Source organism: Anomaloglossus baeobatrachus, chromosome 3 (assembly GCF_048569485.1).
Source record: "Anomaloglossus baeobatrachus isolate aAnoBae1 chromosome 3, aAnoBae1.hap1, whole genome shotgun sequence".
NCBI classification, from domain to species: domain Eukaryota; kingdom Metazoa; phylum Chordata; class Amphibia; order Anura; family Aromobatidae; genus Anomaloglossus; species Anomaloglossus baeobatrachus.
This window is the reverse complement of record NC_134355.1, coordinates 564,999,383-565,025,165: the sequence shown is the minus strand read 5'-3', so window position 1 is coordinate 565,025,165 and position 25,783 is coordinate 564,999,383. Positions and strand designations below refer to the sequence as shown.

Sequence of the window (25,783 nt, the reverse complement as noted above, 5' to 3'; positions counted from 1 at the left end):
ATTATTATTATTGTGCACAGAGCACAGTGTGCAGGGATCGGACCCTAAAGTGAGTGTCAGTTATATGATAGGGAATTTTTAATTGAAGTATATTAGAAAATAATTTAGATTATGGCACTAAATAGATAGGTATTTAGGAGTAAATTACCGTACTTTGGACCATCCTTTAAAGACAGGCATAAAACTGGAGGCAATGCTCCCAAGTGTTGTGAAATCATCATAAGTAGTGCCAACCCCTACTATCCTCCAGAGTCCAAATTTCTGCAGCTGAGCTCATAAAAAATAGATCACTAGAGAAAGAAGCCTATCAATTGTCAGATGGAAATACAAGTAAGATTCACTGGATAGGTCCGATTATAGTTAATGGGGTTAATGTTTATGTTCATCATAAGATAGAGCCTTCCTTGCAGGAGTTCCAAGTTTCTACAACGGAATAAAAAAACAATGCCAAACACTAGTGTGAAACCAGGCTGTCATTGTCATTGACAGATTCTTAAAGGGAACCTATAATTAGATTCATGCTGCCCTGGAAGCAGAGCCTGGCTGTGAGATACTTAATGTGTAATGCTGTGGCACTGCAGAGAAAACATGGTTTGAAAATCTGTGCAGGGACTATAGGAAGAGACCTGACTGGTCTAATGACGTCCCCGGCTGGCCCACTCCAGTTGACTGACAGATCTCTACCTACATACTCACATGGGAGAGACCTTGCCATCAACCTGGAACATGGATATGGCAACCGCTGCTTGTAAAATTCATAGCAAGCCGTGGTGTTCGATACGTCACAAATCTTACTCCAGTCTCTGATTGGAGTAAGATTAGTGGTGAGATGCCAATGGAGGTGCACACCACTTCTCAAATGGTCCCGATTCATGAAGAGGCATTAGATGCTTCATGAATCAGGGGCATCTGACACGACAACAGCCCCACATCAAGATCGGTCTTGAAAAATCGAGGCATAAGCGTATAAGTACAGAGCTTATTGTAAAGACTATACGTGCTTGTTAGTCAGTAGTTCAAGACACACTAAAAAAGGTAAAGGGACAAACATACTGTTGTTACAATACAGAAAATGTTACCCGAGTCCCACATGATTTATATTATTGTATAAATGCATTGAATGTGAGCCAAGTCTCCGCAAAGTCCGAAATGAGCAGTTTTTGGAGGATAATTTTTGCACTAAGAATCTTCTCTACCTGTTTTCAGATCTACTTCACAAGCTCGACGCATTTCCAACCACATTTTTGGTTTCTTTAGTAGGTGCAGTGAACTTAGGTGCTAGCCATTGTGGCTATCTAAGGACCTTGTGGGCCATTCCCTCTAAAGGTGGCTTTACACGCTACGAGATTGCTAAAGCGATCTCGTTGGGGTCACGTAATTTGTGACGCACATCCGACCACGTTAGTGATGTCGTTGCGTGTGACACCTATTAGCGATTTTGAATCGTCGCAAACACGTTCAAAATCACTAATCGGTGACATGCCCCCCTCTTCTCAATTATCGTTGTTGCTGCAGTAGCTATGTTGCTCCTTGTTCCTGCGGCAGCACACATCGCTATGTGTGACGCCGCAGGAACGAAGAACCTCTCCTTACCTGCGTACAGCCAGCAATGAGGAAGGAAGGAGGTGGGCGGGATGTTCGTCCCGCTCATCTCCGCCCCTCCGCTTTGATTGGGCGGCCACTTAGTGACGTCGCTGTGACGCTGAACAAACCGCCCCCTTAGAAAGCAGGCGGCTCGCCGGTCACAGCGACGTCGCAGAGCAGGTATGTGCGTGTGACGCTGCCGTAGCGATAATGTTTGCTACGGCAGCGATCACCACATATCGGCCGTACGATGGGGGCGGGTGCTATCACGCTCGACATCGCTAGCATCGGCTAGCGATGTCGCAGCATGTAAAGCCCGCTTTAGCTGTGCGTTTTTAGGCCGCACATCTCACATGCTGCTCCCATGCTGTTTGTAACATATGACACGCACTTGACAAGATCACAAACAGTCATGTGGTTTCTGGTTGCGCAGAATGCTCCCTGACTTTTCATTGTTCCTGTTGTCAGTATTCATTGGTATAGGTAGCTTTCCTACTATATTCATCTCTCTCCTTTTTGGACCCAGCAGGAGCTCGACTTCCACCCACCCATCACTATTCCCTTGCTGTTTAGATACCCCTTCTTTCTTTGGACTGTGCTAGTGATATTTTCAGTTCCTTCAAGCTGATGTTGCAAGCAGGTGGCTTGTAGTCCTCTGTGGCATCGTTGCTGAAAACTCTACTGAACTTCTACCTGTGTCATCTGCAGATAAGTAGTTCATGCTTTTCCACCTGTGTGTCCTCCTTGTGTATTCTATTGTGTTATTCGGGTTGACGAACAGCTCATCCCATCCATTTCCTATTTAGGGCCCAGCACTAGGGATACCTAGAGGGTTAGATATCCGGGTTGGCGCATAGGTGCAAACCTATCTAGGTTGGTGAGGGACCCCAGTGACCAGCAGTAGGTTCAGTCACGGGTCACCATCTTCCATTTTCTTAGACACATGGTATCCCTTCTCTTCCCTTTCACCATGTGCTTGGTACTTTCCTGTACCTAGTGTGACAGATCTTCCCAAGGCAGAGCAGCCCTTAATCACTCTGCCCAATCATACAGAGAATTTGATTAGTTCACATTTCCAGTATCTCCTCTCCACACTCATCTCACTAATCAGTGTAAGGAGAAAGCAGAGAGCGATCACTGATCAGACACTTGTTAGTGGACCGCAGAGAGGTACGCAACTTGCAGGACCCCAAGTATGCAGCATTAACCCTTCCACTCCATCCTCCAGGGTTATTAAAATGTACAATTTGATTGATTTAGACCCCCAGGGATAAGCAGAAATTGAAAAGGATATTTAGTTATTTAATAATTTCTACAATATAGGCGCATTGGTACCTCATTTATCGCCAGTTGTTCTCCGCCTCCTCCATAACGATGACTGGAAAATTGCAGGTCATCATACAAGTCTTCATCGCTCCCCATGTCATCAGTGAGTGACGGTCTGTCCAGCGAGCCATCCGTAATTACTGTACAGAAAGAAGTAGAGTCGTACAGTGTAAACTGGATCAGAAAATGTAAACATAGTACATACAGTAATTAGCTAAAAAGGTAATAATTAGAGTTGAACGAGTACATAACTATTCGTACTTGCTATGCTCATAACGAGTACTGTCTAATACTCGCGTATAGTGTGTGCACTGCAAGTCAATGGGGAAAAACTCGCAAAGTAATGAGTAACCTGAATGCCGTACTATTCATGCGAGTAGCAAATACAGGAAGGAGGAGGAAGGAGGAGGAAGGAGGATCAAGGTGAGTATTGTGACTGCACTGTGTGGAAGACAGGGTGGTGCTGGTAAACAGATTGGCAGCATTATGCCCACAACCTGCTCTCACTGTTCTGGTGTCCCACACCCTCCTGCAAAGTAAGATAGGAAGCTCGGTCTAGGTAAGTGTGTTTGGTGTGCTCCCACAGCAGGCCCAGTTTGCTCAATGGACACGGCTTCTGCGTGCACCACCATCAGCGGGACGTCCACTTTCATGTCACTTACCGCACAGTTTGCGCATTCTAAATTACGTACGCAGATAAGAGTGCTGTTATTAGAGACTACAATGTATTTAAGTTAGCCCTGTAAAGGACTGTTGGTTGTATGTGGCAGCAGCAACATACGGAAAGGCAATGAACCCTGCCTAAATGCCTCTAATAGACTATGCCTTCTCCAGAAGATAACTGTGCACTAATTGCAGACTTAACGTACCGTCACACTTAGCGATGCTTCAGCGATCCCACCAGTGATCTGACCTGGCAGGGATCGCTGGAGCGTCGCTACATGGTCGCTGGTGAGCTGTCAATCAGGCAGATGTCCACAGCAATCAGAAATCAGCCACTAGCGACCTGTGTAACGACGCTGTGCTTGGTAACCATAGTACACATCGGATTACTAAGCAAAGCGCTTTGCTTATAGTTACCTGATGTGTACCTTGGCTACATGTGCAGGGAGCAGGGAGCCGGCTTCTAGAAGCTGCGGACGCTGGTAACCAGGGTAAATATTGGGTAACCAAGCAAAGCGCTTTGCTTGGTTACCCGATGTGTACCTTGGTCACAAGCGTCCGCAGAAGCTGGCTCCCTGCTCCTTGCACATTCAGATCGTTGCTCTGTCGCTGTCAAACACAGCGATGTGTGCTTCACAGCGGGAGAGCAACAACCAAAAAATGGTCCAGGACATTCAGCAACGACCGGCGACCTCACAGCAGGGGCCAGGTCGTTGCTGGATGTCACACACAGCGACATTGCTAGCAGGATCGCTGTTGCGTCACAAAAACCGTGACTCAGCAGCGATGTCACTTAGTGAGACGTGGCCTTTAGAGGTGTACTACTAGAGACTAGAATGTACGGTATGTAAATTAGTACTGAAAGCACAACACCAAGGACTGTTCTGCAATGAACTTTGCCTAAATGCCTCTAATACACTATCCCTACTCCAGAAACTAACCCTACACCACTTGCAGACTCTAGTTATTACAGACTAGAATCTACTTAAATTGCCTCTGAAAGGACGTTTGTTGGTATGTGGCACCAAGGATTATCTCAATGAACCCCGTGTAAATGCCTCTAATATCCTATCCCTACTCCTAATACTGTAAACGACGGTGTTTGGTGCAGGCATTTCTTCAAATATTTAACGTATGGATATAACAGTAGACCGTGTAACAAGGACTCCAAGCAGATGTGGCGTTCAGCTGTTTTATCCCAATTGGCAAATACAAGTGATAACGCAATCGTCTATCCCTACAGCATTAATGAATGCAATAAATATGTACAAGCGCTGAAAATACAAATAGTGTTTATGTAATGTGACAGGCAGGGTTCAGCCTCGCGCACAACAGCAGATTATACACGATTGTCTTAACAGAGTTGTATCTGGGGAGATTGTAACCATGGCGACCGTCAATTGGTTTAATCCTCCAGCATTATATGTCTACGGAAAATGACCATTATGTTCAGCAGCGGCCAGATACATGCGAGTCTGGACGGACTGAACACTGTTCTCCTTGGGCAGCCTTATCCTATGACTCGCTCTCTTCCTCTCCCCTTTAGCGACAGTGAATGAGGATTATGTGGCAGTGGTTAGCAGGTGCGAGACGCATGGATTGTCCTGAGCTTTACGCTACTTGAGTCATTACACTTACAAAATGGTAATTAAGGTACAAGAACAAAGCGCGGCTACGCTGGAAGCCTCCTCTGAGGAGAACTGACTGTGAAAAAGTCCAATTTGTTCCAAATAAAGACCTCCCCCGTGGTCAGATCTCCTCTTCCCCTAACTCATTTCCTAAGCTGTAGGTATAGCACTGTACAATGTGCATGTCTGACTATTGCAGCCCACGCACTCCGGCAAACATAATGCCATAATGCCTGCTCCACAAAGCCGCTTCCTGATATTTATTTTATTTCCTGTTGCTGATATAGCGCCATCATGTTCCGCGGCACGGTACAGGCATCAGATCATGGCCCTGATGGGAACACACAAGGTCATTTTTCTACCTCACATACTCTAGGAACAAAAGTAATAATAATAACATTGTTTTTGCGACCCCCACACAGAATTAGAGCCTAGTAAATACTGTTTTATAACACAATTTGATACAACACAGCACACACTATGATGCTACCACAATGGAACTCCACACATTATGAACCCCCCACACAGCCCCCACTCAATCATGCCCACACAGTTTCTCCATTATGATGCTCACAGTGCCCTGCCACACAGTATGATGCCTCCCCATTACCACCCACACGATGATGACACCACAGTGCTCCCACAAACAAAGTATGATGCTGCACAGTACCCCTTACCCTAGTAGACTGCCCTTCCCCTCTACCCCACCGAGCCTCAGAGTGCATAGGTGAATGGTGGAGTGGGGAGCTGGCAGCTCCCCACTCTAGAAATATATGCTGCTCAAAACAATAAAGGGAACACTTAAACAACAAAATGGTATTTTAGTGTTCCCTTTATTTTTTGAGCACTATATTTAAAACTGTATCTGCATACTAAAAAGACATATACAGTTTAAAGTGACACAACAAATGGAGTAGGTACGCGTATGCCCCTCTTCGCACTCCCCCTATAGCCCCTATTTCAGTCTACTCATAAGACCGCTTTACACGCTGCGATATCGTTACCAATATCGCTAGCGTGCGTTCCCGCCCACATCGGTTGTGCAACACGGGCAAATGGCTGCCCGTGGCGCACAACATTGCTCAGACCCGTCACACTACTTACCTGCCTAGCGACGTCGCTGTGACTGGCGAACCGCCTCCTTTATAAGGGGGCAGTTTGTTCGGCGTCACAGCTACGTCACTAAGCGGGCGCCCAATAGAAGCGGAGGGGCGGAGATGAGCGGGACATAACATCCCGCCCACCTCCTTCCTTCCGCATTGTCGGCGGCCGCAGGTAAGGTGAGGTTCCTCGTTCCTGCGGTGTCACACACAGCGATGTGTGCTGCCGCAGGAACGACGAACTACATCGTACACGCAGCAGCAACGATAATTGGGAATAGTGCCGGCGTCACACGGTACGATATATCGGGCGATATGTCATCGGGGTCACGTCGTTATTGACGCACATCCGGTATCGTTTGACATATCGTACCGTGTGACACAGCCGAATGACTGTGAACGAGCAAAAATACTCACCTTATCGTTGCTCGTTGCCACGTCGTTCATTTTCAAAATGTCGGTCCTCCTTCTGCGCGCTGGTTGTTCATCGTTCCCGTGGCAGCACACATCGCTCCGTGTGACACCCTGGGAACAACGAACACAGCTTACCTGCGTCCCGCCGGCAATGCGGAAGGAAGGAGGTGGGCGGGATGTTACGTCCCGCTCATCTCCGCCCCTCCGCTTCTATTGGCCGGCCGCTGTGTGACGTCGCTGTGACACCGAATGTCCCTCCCCCTTCAGGAAGAGGATGTTTGCCGCCTACAGCGACGTCGTCAAGGAGGTAAGTGCGTGTGACGGGGGTTTAACGACTTTGTGAGTCACGGGCAACTAATTGCCCATGACGCACAAACGACGGGGGCGGCTACGATCGCTCATGCGATCGCACGATAGATCGTACCGTGTGATGCCGGCCTAGGGGGGCATGTCACCGATTAGCGATTTTGCACGTTTTTGCGACGATGCAAAATCGCTCATAGGTGTCACACGCAACGACATCGCTAAAGCGGCCGGATGTGCATCACAAATTTCGTGACCCCAATGAGATCGCTTGAGCGATGTCGTATCATGTAAAGCGGCCTTTAGTCTTCTTTCTTCTTATCAATTTGTGTATTTTTCTTTCTCTCTTTGATATTGATTAATTAAGTGCAATTATTTGCAGTAAACCCCGAGTAGGGGAATATATTAATTGCATTATTTGCATTGCTGAATTCAATAAAATTATTTGAAACTAAAGTGGCACAACAGGATAGATCCCCAAATCCAGGACCGTCCTGCTGGGTCCTAGACCACTGGGAGGCATGTAATAAGAGTAATTTGTATGTGTATATTGTGCAGCACATTTCAGAGGGACCACACATATGCAACATCAGACACAAAAAAAGTATAATAATAAATAATAATAAAATAATTAACAATTCAAACAATAGGTGAGAGGTCCCTGAGTACAAGACATATAATCTATGACAATAAAGGGATGACACAAAAGGTAAAAAGTGTCTTGTATGGGTCTGCCATCTTTTTTGAAAATCTAAGTACAATACATACAGCTGCATGAGCCAGTAACCAGCTTATATACACACTGAAGTCCTTAGGGTACAAAAAGTGTGTCAATGTTAGTGGAAACAATCAGGTGGTGAGGAAAAATTTAGAACGGGGAAGTGGAGAAGCGTGGTCACTCAACTGTTTTTCTCTCATTCAAGAAAATCGGTCCGATTATGCACATTTTGATTAGATTCTGATCAGAGTTTGATTAGAGTGTGATTCAATTTACTAGGATATGAAGATGATTGAAAAAACAAATCTCCATCTTCTCCATTCTGTTAATTTATCAAAATCGGACAGCACTCCGATGTCATCCAAGTACAGTATAACTTTTTTCACTAATCCTTTGACTTGAATAGCTGAGTGTGATCCGATTTGCAAAGGCAAATCGTGGATCCTGAAATTTTTTTCCTCCAACAGACTCTATTCAAGGAAAAAAAACCAGACATGTGCACGGCACCATAGAATATCATTGGGAGAAGTGCATTCTGTCATGACGTATCTATAAGGGATAAGCAGGTTACATGCTAAAACCCCCATACCAATCTTACCTAAATAAAGACGAGAACCACGACTTTATTGCAGGAATGGCCACAGTTTTATTTAACCGTATATATGTATACCAAAACTCGTGGCCCAAGCATGCCACTCAATTGTTAAACTTAACCTTATACATATATACCCGTATAACCAGAAACACCGATAGATCCGTCCGAGAGGCCAACCATCATTCCTAACCCCCCGGCCGTAACCTCCAAAACCGGCCCAGAGGACCACCTCGGCCGTGACCACCCGGCCCAAGGTGAGGGGTAACAACGTTCCATCGTTGATTACCCCTACCCAGAACCTGCGGGACCTCCGCCCACAAGTTCCCATCCAGTCCGAAGCCACTCCCCTTGAGCGACTTCGTACCAACAAACCGACTGTCGGTACTCCCAACCTCTCAGACGGACCTATCACCCCGCTGTGACAACAACAAAATTGGCAAATCAACCTTGCATTCACCTTTTCCTCTTTTCTTTGTTTTTTTTTTTTTGTTTTTTTTGTTTTTTTTTTTTTTAAAACCATCACTTTTCATTATGTTTTTTTTTTTTTTTTATAAACAGATACATATACATATATCAGGGCGGGCGGGTGGGACACAACTTTCCGGCGACAAAAGGGGAGGTAATCAGTACACCCCCTCTCTTATACCTCCCACAAACTCCCACCCCTTCCTTGCTCCCCTCCCAATCCCCTTACAGCTCCCTTCTACCAATCCCATAGTCCCACATATCCCCTATCCATGTAATCCAAATTAACCCCTTCCTAACCTGGCACCCTCCCGATCGTCATGGGGTCCGTTCACCCCTATGGGGCTCACTGCCCTTCTTGACGTATCTATAAGGGATAAGCAGGTTACATGCTAAAACCCCCATACCAATCTTACCTAAATAAAGACGAGAACCACGACTTTATTGCAGGAATGGCCACAGTTTTATTTAACCGTATATATGTATACCAAAACTCGTGGCCCAAGCATGCCACTCAATTGTTAAACTTAACCTTATACATATATACCCGTATAACCAGAAACACCGATAGATCCGTCCGAGAGGCCAACCATCATTCCTAACCCCCCGGCCGTAACCTCCAAAACCGGCCCAGAGGACCACCTCGGCCGTGACCACCCGGCCCAAGGTGAGGGGTAACAACGTTCCATCGTTGATTACCCCTACCCAGAACCTGCGGGACCTCCGCCCACAAGTTCCCATCCAGTCCGAAGCCACTCCCCTTGAGCGACTTCGTACCAACAAACCGACTGTCGGTACTCCCAACCTCTCAGACGGACCTATCACCCCGCCACAGACCGGCCAAGTGACCCCTTACTTGGCCCGGGCCCCCCACACCCCTAGTGCTTGCTCCAGGCCATCCCTCAAACCCAACATCCATAAATCCAGACCCACATCGGTCAAGTGAACCCCATCTCTCCTTAGATACTGCTCCGTGGACTCCTCCAATTCTCTATGCCGCACCACCAACCCACCATTCCTCGCCACAAACCTACCAATCGCCCGGTTCAGCTTGCTCCGAGCCCTATTAATACGGTCCACCGACCTACCAAAACGCCACTGCGTCCGAGCTATAATGTCTGACCAAACGATAACTATGCCCGGGAACGCCCTCCACAAATGTAACAGGTCCAGCTTTATGTCCCTTTTTAATTCCCTTGCCGACCTTACTCCCAGATCGTTCCCACCCACGTGCAAAATTAACACATCAGGGTCACGATCCATACGGCTATAATAAGCCACCTCTGGGCGCACTCTACCCCAGGTCATGCCCCGAATTTCGAGCCACTTTACTCGGGCTTCCGACACCGACACTCCAAGCTGCCGACCGTCACGACGCACATCCGCTCGCAACGCTCCCCAATACACATAGGAGTGCCCGAGGATCCACACAAGGCATGGACCTACAAAATACAAAACCACGAATAAAAACAGCAACAGAACAAGAAAATCACAACAAACCAGCAGCAACACAAACCAGGAATCCCCCACCCCTGACCATCACCTGACTAAGTGAGGCCTAATGTACAAGCGAAACCTGGAAGACTCCCACCTCCCAATCCGCCGGATACAATCCTCACTCAAACCCCACCTGGCGGCCTCCGTCGCCGCCCCAATCCGGAAGGAGTGAGACCCGTACTCACGTGGCTCCTCCCCCACCCTTGCTAAAGCCATCTTCAGCACCGCATTGAATTGGTACCGCGACAAAGCCAATCCATCCGCATGTCTAAGAAAAACGCCAGGGAAACCGCCGCGCACCTTTAAAAACTCTGACACTTGTACCACTGGGCACAACTGGTGCCCCGGTAAAGCAAACAACACTACTAAGCGCCCCCGGCCCCTCTGATCCGTCTTCGAAAAGCGAAGGCGACATTCCACTCTATCCTCCCCCAGCATTACATCCTCCAACAGCAACCCACCCCTCGCTTGCTTGGTCGGGCTGACCAATTCACCAATGCGAAAGGCCCCAAAAAACGCCAATACAAAAGCTACCGAAAACAACACCCGCTCATAAGGAGACGAACACAATTCCCCCAAACACCCCACTAACCGACCCAACAATGGCAATGACACCGGCCGCCTCATGTCACGCGACTGGGCCCCTTTTCGAAAACCCTTCATTGCCTGCCGCACCAGAAAATCCTTAGTCGCGTCCCGAACCCCTTGCATCTGAAACAAGAAGGCCAATGCCGCCAACTTGCAACCAATCACCGAAACAGACCGACCTGCCGAAAAATCCCCACTAATTAACATCAGGACCCCTAACACTCGGCCTTTGTAACCCGACTCCATAAAGTCCCCTCTTTCCAATTCTGCCCATGCCTTCCACACTGCCTGATATCGGCACCAAGTAGCCTCAGACACCGATCTCCTAATTCCCTCAAATGCTATACCGATGCCAGGTCCCACAGCCATTCCGGGCAAGGTTCTCCATCCGCGTCCGCTCCCGGCACCAGCTTCCTGAACCTGCAAAACTGAAACCGTGACAGCGCGTCAGCCACCTCGTTTCGAATCCCTGGCACGTGCCGAGCCACCACGCAAATGTTCAGCTCCAAGCAACGCAACACCAGGTGCCTTAAGTACCCCACAACCGGTGGGGATTTTGCCGACAGTGCATTGATGGAATGCACCACCGCCATGTTGTCACAATGCATGCAAACCCTTCTTCCGGAAAAAACAGGGCCCCACAACTCCACTGCCACAATGATGGGAAACAATTCCAGTAGCGCCAAATTCCTCACCAAACCTGCTTCCACCCAACGCCGCGGCCACTGTCCCACACACCAGCGCGTCTGAAAAATTGCCCCAAAACCTGTCGCTCCAGCCGCATCAGTATACAATTCCAACTGGCTATTGGACAATGCCTCGCTCATCCAAAGGGTCCGACCGTTGTACCGGTCCAAGAACTCCTCCCAAACCAACAAATCCCCCTTCATCACTTTTGTCACTCTGACAAAGTGATTTGGAGCTTTTACCCCCGCGGTTGCGCTCGCCAATCTCCTATTAAATATCCGCCCCATCGGCATAATGCGACAAGCGAAATTCAATTTTCCGAGCACTGACTGCAAATCCCGCAACCGCACCTTCTTGGCCTGAGACAAAAACCGCACCGACGCCTTCAAATCCAGAATCTTCCCCTCCGGCAACCGGCATTCCATCGCCAGTGTTTCAATTTCGATACCTAAGAAACATAGAGCCGTCACCGGCCCTTCTGTTTTTTCTTTTGCCAACGGAATACCTAGGCTCCGCGCGATCCGCTCTAACGTAAACAACAACAAGGAGCAAACCGAAGAGCCCGCCGGACCCACGCAAAAGAAGTCATCCAAATAGTGAATCACTGAATGGACTCCTGCCACCTCTTTGACTACCCATTCCACAAAAGTACTAAATGCCTCAAAATGAGCACACGAAATGGAACAGCCCATCGGCAGGCAGCGATCCACATAGTATTCACCATCCCACATACACCCTAAGAGATGAAGGCTCTCTGGATGCACCGGGAGTAAACGAAAAGCTGCTTCCACATCCGCCTTTGCCATCAGGGCCCCCCGCCCCGCAACCCTTACCAGCTCCAACGCCTTATCAAACGATACATAACATACCGCCGACAACTCTGGTGATATCCCATCATTCACCGACAATCCCACCGGATACGATAAATGATGAATGAGCCGAAATTTGTTCGGCTCCTTCTTGGGTACCACCCCCAAGGGGGAAATCCGTAAATTGGAGAATGGCGGGTCCTGGAACGGGCCCGCCATCCTCCCCAACTCCACCTCCTTTTGCAGCTTTTCCTTCACCACCGCCGGATGTTCTTTTGCGGACCTCAAATTACCCGGGCGAAACACCGGCGCCTCAGATTCAAACGGAATCCGAAAACCCTCCGTAAAACCCTGTGCCAACAACTCCGCCGCCCGAACATCCGGGTATCTATTTAAATAGGGAAGCATCGCCTCTACCCTCACTGGCGTCCTCCCTTTTTCCAGACCCCTCCCCTGCCTTACCTTTTCCTTTTTTGAAGCACCTAGCCAAGGAGTGGGACCCTCCACATCCGGAACACTCGTGTTTAAACCGACACGAGGTCCCGAACTTACACTGTCCCTCGTTATACTGCCAACAAGCTCCCTTTTTCTGTCCGGCCGGGGACCCGCCGCTCGCACCCGGGCTCCCGGCACCCCCTCGAAAGGGCTGAGCCGGAGCCGTCATTAACCGTATCCACAAAGAAATATCCTTGTGGCCCCACTGGACACCCGGCCGCAGAGCCTTCCGTTGCCGGAACTGCTCATCATATCTTAGCCACCCTAAACCGCCGTACACCCTATACGCCTCCCCTATCGCGTCCATATATCCAAATAGGGCGGAACAATGCTCCGGCTCCTTTTCCCCGATCACGCTGGCTAAGATCGCAAAGGCCTCTAGCCAGTTAGTGAACGTCCTCGGGATCAATCTATACCTTCGTTTCTCTTCGTCCTCTTTCTCCTTTTTTGTATCACTGGGTTTCACTTTATCCAAATTAAACTTCTCCAAGGGAAGCAGGGAAAAATTTCCACATACTCCCCTTTCCAAATCTTTTCCCTCACCTCCTTCACCTCCTTCTTCAAATGAACCCCTAACTGACCTTCAAAACACACGTAAATTTCACTCCGTGCCCTATCATCCAAACGCACAACCTCATCCTCCTTTTCTTTTTCTTTTTCCGCCTCCTTACTCACACCCACGTCAGCCGCCCCGCCGGCCGCCGTTCCCGCACCTACCGCCGAGGTAGGGGCCCGCACCGTCACCCCGCTCACCGGCGCCTCAGTCTGCACCACCTCCGTGGGGCCCACCCACACCCCTACCGGAGCCCCAGGCCCAATCCGACTAACCCGCTCCGCAGACAACCCTTGCAACACCCCCAAAAGTTGCCCCCAAAACTCCGGGCCCGGAAAACCAGACTGTCCGACCGCACTCGCCCCTTGCGCCACACTTCCCGCGACGGAACCCCCGCCCCCCGCCCGCACTACACACAGCATTAAACATTTCAGTCGTCCGCTCACCAGGCTGCCGTGGAACCGATGCCGGAACAGCCGTGCCCCGATCTTCCTGCTGCCGCTCCGTCCGACCCGCCGCTCCCATTGCTCCGTCATCGCCGCCGGATTCTGACGTGCTGCCGAAGTCTTCAGGGGGGACCAGCGAGGGGACAGCCCGCACCTGGCAGCCGTCAACCCCCACGGTCACCGCACCCTGCTCCTCCGGGCGACTCCTGCTCGACCTTTTTCTTTTTTCACGCCGTGGCGCCCTGCCGCCGTCCTTCCGAGCCGTATTCACGACCACCTGCTGCGCCGCCGTTTCTCCTGCCGCTCTCAGTGGGCTCCCTCCCTGCCGACTGCAGGAAGACCGTGCTGCATTTGCCCCTCGCTGGGAACACCCCCCAGCCCGATCCTCGCCGGGGGGGACCGTAATAGTGGATCTCAGCCGTGCCTGCGGGCCACCGTACCCCTCCTCCACACTCCTCACGTCCCCGCTCCCATCCGCATCCATCCTCCGACCTGCACCTCTCCCCTGCGGCCTGCAGGGAGTCTCCGTCCGTGATCTGGAATGCTGAGCGCCACCCCCAGCCGGCACTTCACTGGGGGCTGCCGTGATCGCTGCTCCGGTCCGTGACTGCGCAGGCCGCGGACCGGAAGTGGGCCTCGCCGAGGCTCCGCCCACCCCCGACCCGCGGGATCTCCGTCGAGGATTCCTCCCGGCGGCCGGGAGCTCCCCCTGGTAAGATGGAGGGCTCCGCTGTCCCGGAGGGTCCCCGTAGGGGCTCCTAGATCTCTCCCTCCCCCTCCAGCTGGGGGAGTAGCGCTCCGGCGGTCGCGCCCGCCGAGCACGTAGCAGCGGCCCGGGCGCAGGAGCAGCAGGCAGCACCGCTCCAGCCCCACAGACCGCCACTAGCTGCTGCAGCAGAGCGTCCACGCCGAGGACCTCGGAGGCCCCCCTCACCATCTCCAGCAGCTCATTGATGTCAGCCATGGCAGCACGCAGCCCAAACGTCCTGGGGCCACAACTTTCCGGCGACAAAAGGGGAGGTAATCAGTACACCCCCTCTCTTATACCTCCCACAAACTCCCACCCCTTCCTTGCTCCCCTCCCAATCCCCTTACAGCTCCCTTCTACCAATCCCATAGCCCCACATATCCCCTATCCATGTAATCCAAATTAACCCCTTCCTAACCTGGCACCCTCCCGATCGTCATGGGGTCCGTTCACCCCTATGGGGCTCACTGCCCTTCTAAACGACAGACAGCAGTCAACCAATTTTTTAACGGGTGTATGTGTGAACCCTTATAGAGAAAATTATAGGTCTGCTTAGTGAGATGTGTTCTTAGGGCATGCTTAAATCTGTGGATGATGATAATTAACACTATTGTCTGGAGTAATGCATTCCAGAGAACTAGTGCAGCTTGAGAAGAGTGGAAGGTTTGGATTATGGAGAATGTTAGAAAAGTAATGAGATATACAACACTCCAAACTCCAAACAAAATAGTAACAGGGTAACTCCAAAGCAATGTTATAGTAGACACAAAAGGGTAGCAGTACTCAAAATTTGGTTTAAAACTTATATATTTTAGTCCAAAAAGTGATTTGATGTTTGGACTCTAATTTAGCCTTTCTTAGGCCTCCTTCACACGTCCGTGTATCCGGTACATGTTTGGTCCGTTTCCTCACGTGCCGGAGACACGAGCACACGTAGACACATTAAAATCAATGGGTCTGCACTCACGTGCGTCTTTTGCCATGGACCGCGTGTACGTATGGAGAATATGTGTGCCCATGTGCTTCACACGTAGACATGTCCGTTTTTCTCCAGCATCACGGGTGTCACACGGACCACACACGGACCGCACGGATGTGATCTGTGTGACATGCACCGGAGAAAATACACATGACTGTGAAATAAAAATAATTTCTATACTCATCTTCTCCAGTGCTGCTGTCTCTGCCGCTGCTGTCATTTTCTTCCGACCCCCACTCATTATGCTCATTGCATATTCACTCCACTGTGGGCAGGAAGCAGCAGCAGCTGGGAGTCGGCAGGACCGGAGACCGAAGATCAGCATCACGGACAGCAACGCCAGGGACAGGTGAGTAGAAAGTTCCTGTTCTCCGTGTGTTATCACTGATACCACACGGAGAGCACACGTGTGCCATAAACACAGCACACAGAGGGCAATATGCACCTTTGACACGTCCGTGAAAAACATGCATGATTTTCACTGACGTGTGAAAGAGTCCTTAAGCATGGAGGATGTTAGGCAGGAGAAACAGCAATGGTAGGGTGGTTGAAAGAGAATAGGAAGGATATGTAGGGCAGTGCACTACTCCGGTTGGAAAAGTCTAAATTGCATTATAAAAATGATGCCAAACTTCCTAAAAAGTCAATCAAGCTGTCTACTTGGGAAACTTAAGCACCTAGAAGTTAATGGAATCATGGTATAAATGTACAGACCCCAATTAAATTCATTATTATAGTTTTAATTTTCAGTGGCTGTATGGTGCTCTTCCGATGTAAAACGTTGGAGACATATTTCCATATTATTTTTGTCACTTTTGCTGTTTTGTGTTTCTCTTTTCACTTTTTCAGTCACAAGAAAAGTGGGCAGAGTTTAGCTTATGGGAAGCGGTCTTCTTTGTCTCAACAGATTTCCTACAATTTATACCAAAAATGAATACTGTACATTAAAATTTCTGGCACATGGACAGGGAAAAATGTATAAAGAGATATGTCCCTCTGAATAAGTTTGGTGCCTCTTAATTCAGCGCCACACTGTTTTAATCTGGAGTATAAATTGTCAGTCTTAGTAAATTCCCCCCCCCACCTAAAGTATGTGAGGACATAATTAGATCTTGGATGTATGAACTTTTGGGGCATGTCCTATAAATAAATATATATATATATATATATATATATATATAATGCACTAGCGCTTAAAATATTGGAAATATGTGAAATGACTGAAATGTAACATGTATAATTTGTTTGACCTAGGTTGGCAAACAGTTTCCTAGTACAGAAAATGAGTAGTTTCCTAGTGCAGAAAATGATGCAAATAAAGTAAATCTGGTGCACATTTGTAATAAATTAACCATGGCTCCAGGATCAAAACTGTCTGACATTAGAAGTCCGTGATTTTTCTCCTATGTAAAAACCTGGTCCGTGTCATAAGTGTGTTGGATCCCAGGTTCATCAGTGTTTGATCCATAATTTTTACTGATGCAAAATAAAAAAAGAAATGATAAAGTTTGTACTATAGATTGCAATGTACATATTACACACTGATGTGTCCGTATGCTGTAGGTGATTTTCACAAACCCATACACTTGTATAAAAAAAAATATATACGGTATGTCTCCGTGATTTTTTGCAAACACACAAAAAAAACCTCATAGACATTTGAACAGCGCCATACAGTATAATGGCTATCCGTCAAAAACAGTCCTCTGAATGAGGCCAATTCAAACTTTTTTTTACAACCGATATCCATTACTTTTCTGTAGAATAAGGAGTCTATCAAGCCTAGAAATAAGCAGAACAATTCTACAAGTACAGATTTTGTGGCAGATTTGAACAATTTGACCTCTGCACATAAATAAAACACAATTACTATAATACCTCTCATCTTAGAGACAATTAGAATATGTGTCTGTATGAGAGAATAATGCGGGCGTCCCACGAGCGATCGTACCCGCCCCCGTCGTTTGTGTGTCACGGGCAATTAGTTGCCCGTGGCGCACAAAGTCGTTAAACCGCTGTCACACGTACTTGCCTGCTGAGCGATGTCGCTGTGGGCGGCGAACATCCACTTCCTGAAGGGGGTGGGACGTTCGGCGTCACAGCGACGTCACACAGCGGCCGGCCAATAGAAGCGGAGGGGCGGAGATGAGCGGGACGTAAACATCCCGCCCACCTCCTTCCTTCCGCATAGCCGGCGGGAGCCGCGGGACGCAAGTAAGCTGTGCTCATCATTCCCGGGGTGTCACACGGAGCGATGTGTGCTGCCCCGATACGATGAACAACCGACGCAAAGAAAAATAAACGATTTTTTAAAAATGAGAGACGTGTCAACGATACACGATTTGAGAACGTTCTGCGTCGCTCGTAGGTAGGTGACACACGGGACGACGTTGTAAATGATGCCGGATGTGCGTCACGAAAACCGTGACCCCGACGACATATCGCACGATAGATCGTCTCATGTGACGCCCGCATAAGAGCGTGAAAAAGAGGGGAACAGTATAAGGCCTTGTTCGCACGGTGCAGTTTTTTTATGTTTATTGGTGCAGTTTGTGGTCCAAATCTGCACATCTATCCTTATGCCAGCAAAGTTGATGAGAATTCTGAAGTGTTCTGGGCAATTGCTTATTTTTTGCTTGCAGTTTTGGGTGCAGAAAAAAATCTGCAGCATGTCAATTCTTGCTGCGTTTTCTTTCTTCCTACATTTTTGAGCCCTTCCAGCCATTGAATTCACAAAAAATACACATAGCACAAAAATGCAACAAAAGACGCAACAAAAACAAACAAAAAAGGTGCGTTTTTCGGTACAGAAAATTTCTGTGCTAACAACCCACTGTGCGCACATACCCTTAAGGCCCCGTTACACGAAACAACGTATCTAACGATATATCGCCTGGGTCACGGATTCCTTGACACACATCCGGCATCGTTGGCGATGTCGTTACGTGTGACACCAACGAACGGCCGTTAACGATCAAAAATACTCACCTTATCGTTGATCGTTGACACGTCGTTCATTTTCAAAAAATCGTTGATTGTTGCAGGACGGAGGTTGTTCGTCGTTCCCGAGGCAGCACACATCGCTACGTGTGACACCTCGGGAACGACGAACTACAGCTTACCTGCGGCCGCCGGCAATGCGGAAGGAAGGAGGTGGGCGGGATGTTACGGCCGCTCATCTCCGCCCCTCCGCTTCTTTTGGGCGGCTGCTTAGTGACGCCGCTGTGACGCCGCACGAACTGCCCCCTTAGAAAGGAGGCGGTTCACCGGTCACAGCAACGTCGCTAGGCAGGTAAGTCCGTGTGACGGCTCCTAACGATTTTGTGCGCCACGGGCAGCGGTTTTCCCGTGACGCACAACCGACGGGGGCAGGTGCTTTCACCAGCAATATCGCTACGTGTAAAGCCCCCTTTAGGGAAGAAAATTTATGATTTTACTAAGGAAAGCAATATTAGAAAAGTAATGGATACTGGCAAAATTTCAAAAATTAAACTCCTTAATTTAGTGGGAAAATCAATATGTGACATAAAAGTCAATACAGCCAATATCTTCTAATACCACCATATTGACTTGCCAACTGAAGTCAATGGAGTCTAGTAAAAGAGGTTGCATATATTCTCATGATCGCTTACCTAACGACAGCTCAATATTATTTCTCTAGGGGACAATTACACTAATATGAGCACTAAGTTCATGGAAGACCATATTTTATATAGCGGCTTATATTTCTAAATTAGACTACAAGTGATTGCACACTAATTTGGCAAAACGAGGCAAAGCAGAATTTGAGCTTCACTGCCCATTTCACTTGCCACCTACCCATAATTCTTTCCTTAAAGTAGTCAGACATTAGGCAGCTGTCAGGTAAAAATGACCGTTCTGCTGGCAGTAATCACCCATGACAAGGGTTGTCCACTTGACTTTTTATTTTTTTCTGGAAAGCATGTCAACAAAATCAACATTTTTTACGAGCATATTGGAAAACCATAATAAATGATTATGAGTGATATAAGTCGACTGCCTATAATTCTGATATGAAGACATTATTTGCATTCAGTGTAAAATTATAATTAATCTGTATAAGTTTCTCAGCTTCAAAAACAAATTCATAGACATGTTAAATTTTTCTTCTGGACAGGGCAAAAAACTAAGTGTCCTATTTTAAGGACTATTCTAGAATTTCCGGACAGTTGGCGTCCGTGCCCATGACTCTAGATATAAAAAGTGTACAAATAAATAAAAAAAATTATAGTCAAACGATAAAATTTTTTATCATTAGGTGTCTGGATTGCAAGATCCCTACTGATTTCTAAAACAAAGGAAAAGAAGAGCTCCGCTGAGTCTGTACTCGCTCAGTTGTCTCCAGCTGTTCATAAATAGAGATGACCGGACCCGTGGAAGCTCGGTTTCGCCGGGATCAGACTTGACCTGAACCCCTGTGGAAGTCACTGATTGGTCAGTTTGGCTTTCCACCCACATACAGCCAACCGTAAACAGGGCATTTCCGAGAGGTGGGGGGGGTTAATTTTTTGGGGGGATACACTACATCTGATAATGTTGATTTTACCCCATTATTAAAACACTGCAAGCAGTTTGCACTGGGCCGAGCAGTACCCAAGCACAGTGATGCTCGAGCGATTGGTCAGCATACGTAAAGCACAAAAACTAGGGCACTGATTTTTTTTGTAAACTTCGTGTTCAGTACAGTCACCAAACTTTACTGTTCAGGTCCGCCCATCTCTATTCATAAAGGCTGAACTGAGCCCACAGCGAAGTCATTGGCAAAGTGACGCATGACTCACTTTGTAGGGCAGCAATGGGCTAACTTGTAGGAGAAAAAGAATGCGCAGGCTGTATGGGGTCAAAAGTTTAGGGGGGGCTGGTGTAAGAGTTAGGGGGGAGTGATTATTTTTGAATGGGGTATATAGGATTAGGAAGTGGGGGTGGGGAATACCAGAGCTGTGCATGTGGCCAGCAGAAAAGGTTCCGCTCTACCCACCCTGTGTTGAGTTGGGGTGTGGGTTGTTAGGAGATAGTGTTACATTTTAATAAACTATTCGGTGTCATTTCGACAAGCTTGAGTTAGGTGGGTCCTTGGAGTTGGTGGTATAATGGTGGGGGTTTATACCTCAGGTGGATGGTAACCTAATTTGCTTTGGAATGGTAATTACCTGACGGACTTTGGGGCTCTCCATGGTGGGGTCCCCTGGGAGTCGGTGTTAGAAACATAGTTTCCGGTAAGAGGTGTCCCCAAGCTTGTGGTTGCGACTGGGAGCAACGCCGGATGGTTTATTAATATTATGGGAACTTCCACCAGATTTTTGGAGCTTCAAGAATCCACCTCATTTAAAGAAAGTTATGTTATTTATTTACTGTTATGTTTGTGTAATAAAGGGCCGATTTGGCCAATTTATCGAAGCCGGTGTCATGTGTTTATTGGAAGGGGAATCTGTGGGGAAATGGGTAAAGGCATAGTGGGTTGGTTGAAGTCTGGAAGGAAGCATCTACAATAGTGCAGTCAAGTGTCTGCGAGGCAAACACAACTGAAGGGACACAGAACACAGCGGATTGCTGAAATGAATGGGGAAGGAGCAATCAGCGTTGATCTCAGAACCTAAATCTCTACCAATCAAAACTTCCGAAATGTTGCTATTGCCAGATATTTTTTTTTACATTCAGCTACTTGTTAGCAGCTGAAACAAAACCAAGCAAGTGGCATATGCCAACCTCATGTTATGTCTTATAGCGCATTGCTTTGTCACTCCTCACCACCACCCTGGGATATCTGGAATATGCTCATTATTCTTTTGGAACAGAAAGCAGCGCTGATGTCTTCGGGCTGTAGTAAATGTCTCTCTCTGTAATTACGGTGTGAGAATTTGGCTCAAGTCTATGTAAACAAGCACTTGAAGAAAAAGTTCATACAAAGGCCACCAAAAGATGCACACAGCATATAGCGATGGAGGAGACTGTGTGATGAGAAGAACAATGCACAAGTGGCCTCCATACCATCCCGGGAATGTGGGAGCCTTGGATAGCATATATTGTCGGCACACACTGTAGATTGTGTACGTTCTTCACAATGCACACCACAAAGGCGGCATATCTTCTATATTTTAATCATTCTGCCTCACACAGATATCAAGCCAGCGTACATTCCCTGATTACGAGCCGTCAGTCCACACTGGCATCTACCGCCGTTGACCCAATAATGTCAAAACATGACACGCTACAAGAAATCTCACATTAATCCCTGGCAGACACACTGAATAATACTCCCAGGCTACAACTTTCCACTCAGAAATGACATTAGGAATTGTTTTTCTCTTTTAGAATGAAGATAGAGGTTTTCTATTCCCGTGCTACAGTTATGTTGTCAGGGCATTAATGGAAGTGTGTACAAGGCCGTATGTAGGTAAATTAGAAGAGGACTGAATGTGATTTATAAGCTCAACCACTTATAAATTGGAAACAGTGACTATAGGGTGAAGGTTTATTTCTGTACATGTCTGGTCCACGGAGGTGGTCTACACAGCAGTGGTCTATACGGACGGGCCACCATCCATGTACATCAGACTATGGACCGGGCAATATTGACCTAATAAAATCCCATTGGGCTTTAACACTGCTCATATTAAGGCCCATTTCACACGTCAGTGAAAAACACTGACGTTTTTCACTGGCGTGTAAAACACGCACATGTCCCTGCGTGTGCCGTGAATCACGGCACACGTGGGTTGTCTAAGTGCAATCCGGGCTCCGTTCTCCGTGGCCCGTGATTGCACTTAGTAATCAACTCACCTGCGCCCGCTCCCGCTCTCCATGGTGCTGATCGCTCACGTGGTGCAGCATCCGGCCGGCGCTGACCCCCGCAGCAGCTGCTTCCGGGTCGGCTGTGTCGCGCATCATGAATATGCGCGACAATAATGAGCCGGCTCAGAAGCAGCAAGCTGCACGGGCTGCAGGGGACATCGCTGGACGCCGGGTGAGTTAAAATGTTTTTTATTTTAAAAGCACATTTTTTTCTGGCACGTGTTTCACGGACCACACCACTGCATGGTCCGTGGGACATCAGTGATGCCAGAAAAAAATGGACATGTCTCCGTGCGGCAATCACGCACACGCGGGTACGCCGCACGGAGACACGTGCAGTGAAAAATCACGTGTGAGCAGACCCATTCATTATAATGGGTCTGCGTATGTCAGTGATTCTGGTACGTTTAAAAAAAAGCACAAACGTACCAGAATCACTGACGTGTGAAAGAGGCCTAAGATGTGGGAATGTCTGTTATTACTTTATTAGTTACAAAGTTCTGATTTAAGCCATTGTTCACACATAGTATAATACTGCGCTTTTTTCAGCTGCGTTTTTTTGTGCAGCAAATCAGCTATACTTAACTGTCCAAAGTAATTTCATTAAAACTCCTGCCCACTGAGTGTCTAAAGCTGCTATTGATGATCTGTGTGTTTTTGGTGCTTTTGTTTCTCTATAGGCTTCTATGAGGAGCCCTAAAAAACAACATGTAAAAAAAAACAAAAAACCTTTTGCAAAATCAAAGCTTTTCTGTACTAGAAATGCATTCAAAATGATGCTTGGACTCTCCATCAAAAATGTATCAAATAAAAATATTCCCCCCCCAGAAAAACACAATAATCAGAGAAGATTGTTACCACATTACTGTATTGGGCAGCAGGGTGGCACAGTGGTAGCACTGCAGTTTAGCAGCATTAGGCTATGTTTACACACTGCATCTTTTACTGCGTTTTTGCTGCATTTTTTAGGTCACAAAGATGTACCTAAATGCATGCATTTCCTTCCCCCAGCAAATTCTATGAGATTTCTATTTTGCTGTCCTCACAGTGCATCTTTTTTTGGCTGGATCTTGCCTGCGAGATGTGGTATGATTAGACCATGTCCCTGTACAGTCAGACACGACCATTACACAGCACATAGCAGGGACACATATATAAGATTATCTCAGCACAGGTACATTTGTTTTAAACACACCCAATTGTGGAAATTATTATTATTCCAAGGTCTATTGATTAAAATGTACTTTATTTGTGGGACAACCCCTTTAAGGATCTCTGACAGCTGGAGGCCCTGTTGGAGACTTTGCAATTTACTAGTTATGGTACTGTTATAACCCTATAAACATATAGCCAATAAACAAATGATCATGATAAAAACAGGTTTTATCAATGAATAGTTAAAAATTGTAATTAAAAGTGCAAATTGCACAAAAAACAGCACGACAGAGGACAAGAATAAATGCAGAATCACAAAAAATACATAATAATAATAATAATAATAATCTTTATTTCTATAGCGCCAACATATTCCGTAGCGCTTTACAATTCAGGAGGATCATATACAAACAAGTAACAGTTATAGAAATACAATATTTAGAGGGGAAAAGAAAATACAACCCTGCTCGTGAGAGCTTACAATCTACAATGAGATGGGGGGAGAGGCAAGGTTCAAGTGCTTATTTACAATGACAATCCAACCATCTCACGGAAATGGGGCTGGATAATGGTTTCCTGGACCAGTGGGCCCGAGCCTTGAGATGCCTTTGGGTGCCATGGAGTTTGATGTGGAGCTATGTTGTGAGAGGTTGTAGAGGGACTATGTGAATCGAATCTGATTAGGGAGTGTGATAGGCCGCCCTAAAAAGATGCGTCTTTAGGGTGCGTCTGAAGCTGAGTAAGTTGTGATTTGTCCTAACTTCTTGGGGTAGAGCGTTCCAGAGGGTTGGTGCAGCTCGGAAGAAGTCTTGGATCCGGGAGTGGGAGGTTCGAATTAGTGTGGATGTTAGTCGAAAGTCGCTTGCAGAGCGTAGAGAACGGGTGGACTGATAGACAGAGAGGAGGGTGGAGATGTAGGGGGGTGCTGCACTGTGGAGAGCTTTGTGGGTGAGAACAAGCAGTTTGAATTGGATCCTATGATATATGGGCAGCCAGTGCAATGACTGGCACAGAGCAGAGGCATCCGAGTAGCGGTTAGCCAGATAGGTGACCCGGGCTGCTGCTGCTGAATGTCTCCACCAAATATAGTATAAATTATAATAGATATCATGGACAAGGTAATGTATATGTATCAAATAGTAAATGAATATACAAGCAGCACAAGATTGAACAGAATTGATAATGCAGCAAAAAATGACAGTGAATAAATAAATATAAATGGGATATATGGAATAAATAGTCTCACACAATGAGTAAAATGCAGGACTATAGTGCAAAGAATTATCAATAAGATATATATTAAAGATAAATCCAAGTGGATATATGTAGATAATGAATGGCCATACACAAAATAAAGTGCAGGGTTGCAATATAAATACTAAGGTGCAATCATGTAGTGCAAAGGTCAATATGAAAGACTCATATCCAAGTACTAATGCATTGTAAAAATGGTGGAAAATAATAGCATGGTCAATACCCGGGCATAAAGTCAAATAGACAGGAGAGGTGGTAAGAAGGATATACCTGCAGTCATGTCCCGCTGCCGTGCCGACGCCAAACCAACACGTGTTTCGGCACGTGGCCTTCGTCAGGGAGGTGTGGTAATTTACTAGTTATGGTACTGGGAAGGACTGATCCTGACTTTCCGGAGCAAAATCTGCAAATTTTCTTGCAGATTTTACTGTGGAAAGTGACATCTACGTAATAATCTCCAGCATAAAGTAATATGACATGCTGTAGATTTCAATTCCACGGTGATGGGATTTAAATTTTTAAATCTTTGCTATTATAGTGTATGACTGTCTTTCTTTTATATATATATATATATATATATATATATATATATACACATATATATACACACACATATATATATATACATATATATAGATACATATATACATATATATATAATGCATTGTGAATAAATACGCGCTTGTTCACACCGTTGGAAGTGCTGCCAGTTTTTCGTTTTGCTGTATCTAATATGGAGTAATGCCCTTTGACTGGCCCCACCTTGCCCATTAGCCCAAGGTGTGTTTAGTGTGTTTAACTTTGTATGGCGTGGGGAGGGGGGTCACTCGCCGCCCTTACATGTGGGTTTTTAGGAGCCCAAACAGGGGCAGTATAGAGTAGGACCCAGCATAATGAGGTTGCCATGATGTGGCTGCTGGGCAAGTATTGAAATGGCCATTATAGTGTGCGACTGTTTTTCTT

General features: G+C 47.0%; 1 protein-coding gene and 1 long non-coding RNA gene across 5 annotated transcripts in view; one reads left to right on the top strand and one right to left on the bottom strand.

Moving 5' to 3' along the window:
- Positions 1 to 25,783, top strand: part of LOC142296855 (uncharacterized) — a 331,759-nt gene that overhangs the window by 58,979 nt on the left and 246,997 nt on the right. The window lies entirely within an intron of this gene.
- The window catches only part of ARHGEF4 (Rho guanine nucleotide exchange factor 4), a 309,794-nt gene that overhangs the window by 60,915 nt on the left and 223,096 nt on the right, over positions 1 to 25,783 (bottom strand). For all 3 annotated transcript variants that reach the window (XM_075340910.1, XM_075340911.1, XM_075340913.1), the window contains one exon: positions 2,920 to 3,050. In XM_075340910.1, coding sequence (XP_075197025.1) covers positions 2,920 to 3,050 — 131 coding nt within the window. The remainder of the gene's footprint in view (positions 1 to 2,919; positions 3,051 to 25,783) is intronic.